Below are 6,000 nucleotides of genomic sequence, written 5' to 3' on the forward strand. Positions count from 1 at the left end.
TACCACCACCCACCCAGGTCAGAGACTCCATGGTCATCCTGGACACCCACCTTCCCTCCCATCCCCTCTTTTTTCTTTTTTTCAAGATGAAGTCTTGCTCTGTCACCCAGACTGGAGCGCAGTGGCGCCATTCCAGCTCACCGAAACCTCTGCCTCCCGGGTTCAAGCAATTTTCCTCCTCAGCCTCCTGAGTAGCTGGGACCACAGGTGTGCGCCACCATGTCCGGCTAATTTTTGTATTTTTAGTAGAGACGGGGTTCTACCATGTTGTTCAGGCTGGTCTCTAACTCATAACCTTGTGATCTGCCAGCCTTGGCCTCCCAAAGTGCTGGGATGACAGGCGTGAGCCATCGCGTCTGGCCCCATTCTCTCTTTACTGTCCCATCAGCAGGTCTCTGCAATCGGATGCCCTGAATAGTTCTCTATTCAATGGGTCTCAAACCAGGAGCGATTTTACCTCTCAGGAGACATTCCGCAATGTGTGGAGACATTTTTAGTATCATATCTTGGCAGGCTGTGTGTGTAGGACCAGGGACACTGCTCAATAGTCTACGGTGCACAGGGCCACCTCCACAGCACAGCCAGCCTCAAGTGTCATCTGTCAGTGCTAAAGATGAGAAACCCTGCTCAACTCATGCCTTGTCCCCTAGCCCCTTCCTTCTGGGCCCTATCTAGTCACTGCAATGTCTCCTTGCTCTGAGCTTACCTGCTTTGCCCAAAGAGTAAAAATATCTCCAGGTTTATCTTTCCTACATTGTAAATGGGACCATTACTCACTCCCTTGCTCATAATCCCCTAGGGCTGCAGGGTCAGTCGGTTCAGGCCGGGATGCCGGCATTCAGCATCCTCCCTGCCTCCTCAGCCTAGGCTGTGGAGGGGCAGACCACCCGGGATCCCAAATCCTCTGGGATCTGGTCTCATCCTTCAATCCCACGCTGCTCCGCAACACTCCCTGAGCCTGGATGAGTCTACTGGTGGCTTCTGAGTCCCCCAGGCTCTCTCCTTCCTTCTCTCTACTCCCAAGTCCTGAAATTTCAGGCCATAAGCCTCCTCCTTCCCACAGACTATAAAAGTGAAGGGAAGATGCCTAATCAGATTCTCATAGCCCTGAGCCTTGGGCTGTGGATCCAGTAAGTGCCCAATGCATGCTTCTTGCATATGAATGAAAAGAGGAAGGCAGAGGAGGAGGAGGAGACCCAGGAACCTCCCTCTGCCACCCCCAGGCCTGGGAGTGGGCCAAGCAAGTTTAGGAACCACTGTTGAGAATGGGGGAAAGAGGGAGGGACAATTCCTCACCCCAGCTCCACCCCAGTTACACAGAAAGAACTTTGGGAGCAGGGGAGGAGTTCAGCCCTGTTTGCTGAGCCTGTGGGTCAGGTTTCTGCCACCTTTTCAGAGTAACAGACTGAAGGCAGATGGGGGTCACCATTCCATCCCCGTGGACACTGAAGCTTTGAGACCCAGCACCCATAGGCTACTCCCTCCAGAGCAAGAGTAGCAGGCTCTAGGGGTCCTGAGATCTCCCATTCCCAACACCTGCACCCCCATATCCCAAGGCCCAAAAGCGAGCTGGTGGGAGGTGCACTGACGTAGGAAGGCCCTAACTCTGGAGGCAGATGTCCTTGTGGCAAAGCTCCATCAGGGACACCAACTTCTCCCACAGGCGAAGAAACCCAGAGGAAAACAGCAGGGCGGGTGGGGAGCACTGACCCACCTCTCCCGACAGGGAGGTCCCCTCCACCCCGCAACAGCAGCCGACATTCCTGGGCCACTGTGCTAGCACTTGTCACCTCATCCCACGTAAGCCCTTAACAAGCCTATGGTTTGGGTGACACGATCATCCAGCTTCTACATGGCAAAGTTGGGTTCGCACCTGGGCAAGCTGACTTCTGCACTTGTCAAATTAACAAACAAAAATACAACCAGGCGGGTGCTGTGGCTCACGCCTGTAATCCCAACACTTTGGGAGGCCGAGGTGGGCAGATCACGAGGTCAGGAATTCAAGACCAGTCTGGTCAACATGGTGAAACCTCATCTCTACTAAATATACAAAAAAAATTAGCTAGGCATGGTGGTGAGTGCCTGTAATCCCAGCTACTCAGGAGGCTAAGGCAGAAGAATCCCATGAACCCAGGAGGCAGAGGTCGTAGTGAGCTGAGATCACGCCGCTGCACTCCAGCCTGGGCAAAAGAGCGAGACTCTGTCTCAAAAATAAATAAATAAAAATTAAAAAAAAAATACAACCAAAGAGAATTCCTCATTCATCACAGGGAGACATCCCTTTTCCAAACTGCCTGGTCTTACATGAACTGCTTCCTTTTAGCGGCAAGGGAGCCCAAACGGAAGCCCCCAACAAAAGCCAGATGTCCAGCCCTCAGCATGCTGGGAGGCTCTTGGATCCCCGGGGCAAGAGCATCACAGTGTCCTGGTCCCTGCAGCCTACCTTCCCAGCAGAGTGAACCAAAGCACAGGTGAGAAGGCCCCACACTGCTCGGTGGCCCAGGAGCTGAAAAGCCACACTGTACGCCTCCTGTGCACTAATGCCTGTCCTGACCTTCTCAGGCCCCAGGCCCCTAAGGGGAAGCCCCATGGGGCTTCTGGTGCCCTGGGTACAGGTTTGGGATTGGTGTAGTCCGATGCCAATTCTGGCTCATTCTCCTGGCACCTCTCCCTACTCACCCAGCCGGTGCCTGCCAGAAGGAATCACGTACTCAGCCTGTAGGGGAGCTGCATTTTCCTTCAGGGGCAATTTGAGAAGGGACAAACAGCCATGGCCTGTGACTCCAGGGCCCCAAGGGACATTGTTACCCCCTGCAGAGTTCATCTTTTCATCACGCACGTCCCTAAGCCTCCTTGACAACCCTGTGCCAAGGTAGGCAGGGCAGATCATTTTATTCCCGTGATACGGGTAGGGAAACTGAGGCTCAATGAGGTGGGGTGACTTGCAGAGGTCACACAGCCAGGGAAAGACTTGGGATGAGGAGTCATGAGGGCATCCAATTCCTCTTTTCTATAAAAGCCCTTTCACCGGGCCCCATTTCCCAAGTCAGAGTCCCAGGAGGCATTGCAGGCACCAGCTATACCTCAATCCAGCCCCAGCCTGAGCTCCCGGGCCCACAACCCAGGCGGCCTCCCCTGCTCTCCCTAACTTACCTTGTTAAACTGGAACAGGTCCCGCTTGAGCCTCTCCCGCACAGGGTCGTGCCCTGGCCTCAGGAACCGCCTCATTCTGCTTGGTCTGCAGCCCCCACCGGAAACCTAGAGAAACAGGAGGAGCTGCAGTGGCCTGTCCTGGCACTCAGGTATCGATGAGGCCCAGCCCAAACAGGCGGTGCAGCCCTCTCTCTCCAAGTCCAGTAGGCAGCCACCCCGGGGCCAGGCCGGCTTCACAGTGACTGCCCATGCACCCTGGCTTCCCCACGCTCAGATCTAGAGGCCGGACCACCTCAGGGCTGAAGGCTCTCACCACCTGTGGCTTTATAATGGGGCAGGAAAAGCTGGGGGAGGAAGCCATTTAGCCTGGCTTTATGAGCACAAGGAGGGCCCGCCAGCCCTGAGGTTAATTAGCTTAATTGTTAACCTGTTTCTGAGAAACCATGAAACTCCAGCTAAGCAGAAAGGGAAACCTCACAAGCGTCTTCCTCCAAAATCGGGTGGAAGGTGGAAACACCAAGGCTGTTCCCAGATCAGAGCCCAAGTCGGGGCGGCCCAAGGGATTCCAGGCCAGGGCCCCGGGGAAGATGCCTCTTCCTTCTAACCTCGGGGAAGGCTGTCCATGGGCCCTCGGCCTCAGCCTCTCCAGCCACAGCCACGAGGAACTCGAGTGGGCAGGGGTGGCACAGGGCACTCAAAGTGCTGGCCCATCCCACTGTGCCCAGGGTCTCTGCGGGTCCCCTCCCCTCTCTCTGGCTAGCCCCAGTCCAACCTTCCTGTGCTCTATTGGGGTGTGCTCAGAAAGGTTCTCTTTTCCATGGGCCCAAGTGGAGAATAATCAGGAGAAATCTGCTCCCAATAAAGAAACCAGCTTGAGGCCCCCAAACTCTCCGCCCACCACAGAATCCATTCCCAGCCCAAGGGGAAACTATTTCTGGATTATCCTTGGGGGAAGGGGAAGGAGCCTCTGTGCTCCAGCTTCTGGCTTCTAGTAGCTCAGCCTCCTCCTGACCACAGGACAGCAAGGCCCATCCTTGGGAAGCCCAGACACAGGCCCACCTGGGGCACAGCTCTGTTCACTCCCAGCAGGATGGGGAAGGAAGCAGATCTAATCCCCACCCTGGAGGCGCGCACTCCAGGCAGGGGCAGGTAGAGACAGGGCAGCTCAGTGTGTTGAGTGCTCTGACTGCAGGAAGGAGAGGGAACACCTGGCCCGAATCGGGGAGGGCAGCTCATATTTGAGAAGAAAGTATCTAAGTCCGGGCACAGTGGCTCACGCCTATAATCCCAGCACTTTGGGAGGCAGAGCCGGGCGGATCATGAGGTCAAGAGATGGAAACCAACCTGACCAACATGGTGAAAGCCCTGTCTCTACTAAAAATAGAAAAATTAGCCGGGCGTGGTGGCAGACACCTGTAGTCCCAGCTATTATGGGTGAGGGGGGGCGGGTGAAGGCTGGGTGCGGTGGCTCACGCCTGTAATCCCAGCACTTTGGGAGGCTGAGGCGGGTGGATCACCTGAGGTCAGGGGTTTGAGACCAGCCTGGCCAATGTGGTGAAACAAAAAAAAAAAAGGGCATCTAAGCTGAGGCTTGAAGGATTTCGGGTTCTTGGGAGGTGGCAAAAATTAACTATCAGGTCAGGACTTTGCATATGATAGGATCCCATGTGATCTGGGCCGGGTGGGAGAAGGTAGGTAACGTGCGTGGCAGAATTGGGGGTGTCTTCTGGCAGAGGGCTTGCCATGCTGGGAGAGTGACCTGATTTTGCAAAATCACACTGTAAAAAAGAGGCAGTTCTGTAATCCCAGCACTTTGGGAGGCCAAGGCAGGTAGATCACCTGACGTCAAGAGTTCCAGACCAGCCTGGCCAACATGGGGAAACCTCATCTCTACTAAAAATACAAAAATTAGCCAGGTGTGGTGGCAGACTCTGTAATCCCAGCTACTCAGCAGGCTGAGGCAGGAGAATCGCTTGAACCTTGGAGGCGGAGGTTGCAGAGCAGAGATCGGGCCATTGCAATCCAGCCTGGGCAACAGAATAAAAACAACCTCTGAAAACAAAAAAAAAGAGGCAGAGCCACATCCTCCTTGAGTGAAAGGATCTGCAGGGTCAGTTACTTCTAAACCGAATACCAGGAACCAGCCCCCTTCTGGGGAAACTGAAAAGGTGGGTCAAGGTCAGTATGAACTATTCCTGCCTTGATATTTTGGAGGAGTCAGCCCAAAGGCAGGGTCCCCATTTTGCTTGGGAAGAGCAGGTGGCCAGGAAACTCCTAGGGCCCACTTGATCCAAGGCTCTGAGGGGGTTCAGAGAACAGGCACTGGCTGGGAAAGCCCCTGGGGCTTCTGGTAATGGAAGTGAGAGGACACTGGACCCAGCGTTCCAGCCTGGGGGAGGGCAGCTCAGGCTTATAAACCAGTCGGACTCCTGGGGGCTCACACACCAACCCAGGGCCCAGGCCGAGGTCACTGGGTCAGAAGTCAAAGGAAGCTTGGTAGGGGCTCCCTGGAGAGCGACCACCACCTGCAGACTCCAGGGAGGGGAGAAGAGGGCACAGGGCCATCTGTGCCAAAGACTCCACACAGGCTCAAAGGTGACAAGGCAGAACTGGGAGCTGGGAGGAGGTGCCGGTAGGAAGGAGGGAGACAGGATATAGCAATGTCATCAGGAGAGGGCCCCACTGAGTCAGGAGGGCGAGGACACAGCACCACCCACCCAAATGCTGGAGCACCTGCTGTGCACCCAGGAATGAGTGTACCAAACCCTCTGCAGCCTATTGCATTTAAACAATTTTGCTCGGCCGGGCGCGGTGGCTCAAGCCTGTAATCCCAGCACTTTGGGAGGC

General features: G+C 55.3%; 1 protein-coding gene across 10 annotated transcripts in view; it reads right to left on the reverse strand.

Moving 5' to 3' along the window:
* The window catches only part of LLGL2 (LLGL scribble cell polarity complex component 2), a 49,123-nt gene that overhangs the window by 29,306 nt on the left and 13,817 nt on the right, over window positions 1-6,000 (reverse strand). For all 10 annotated transcript variants that reach the window (XM_032241699.1, XM_032241698.1, XM_032241693.1 and 7 more), the window contains exon 2: window positions 3,154-3,258. In XM_032241699.1, coding sequence (XP_032097590.1) covers window positions 3,154-3,228 — 75 coding nt within the window. In that variant the 5' untranslated portion in view covers window positions 3,229-3,258. The remainder of the gene's footprint in view (window positions 1-3,153; window positions 3,259-6,000) is intronic.

The sequence above is a fragment of the Sapajus apella genome, unplaced genomic scaffold (genome assembly GCF_009761245.1).
Source record: "Sapajus apella isolate SASKATOON/1434 unplaced genomic scaffold, GSC_monkey_1.0 scaffold48, whole genome shotgun sequence".
Taxonomy (NCBI): domain Eukaryota; kingdom Metazoa; phylum Chordata; class Mammalia; order Primates; family Cebidae; genus Sapajus; species Sapajus apella.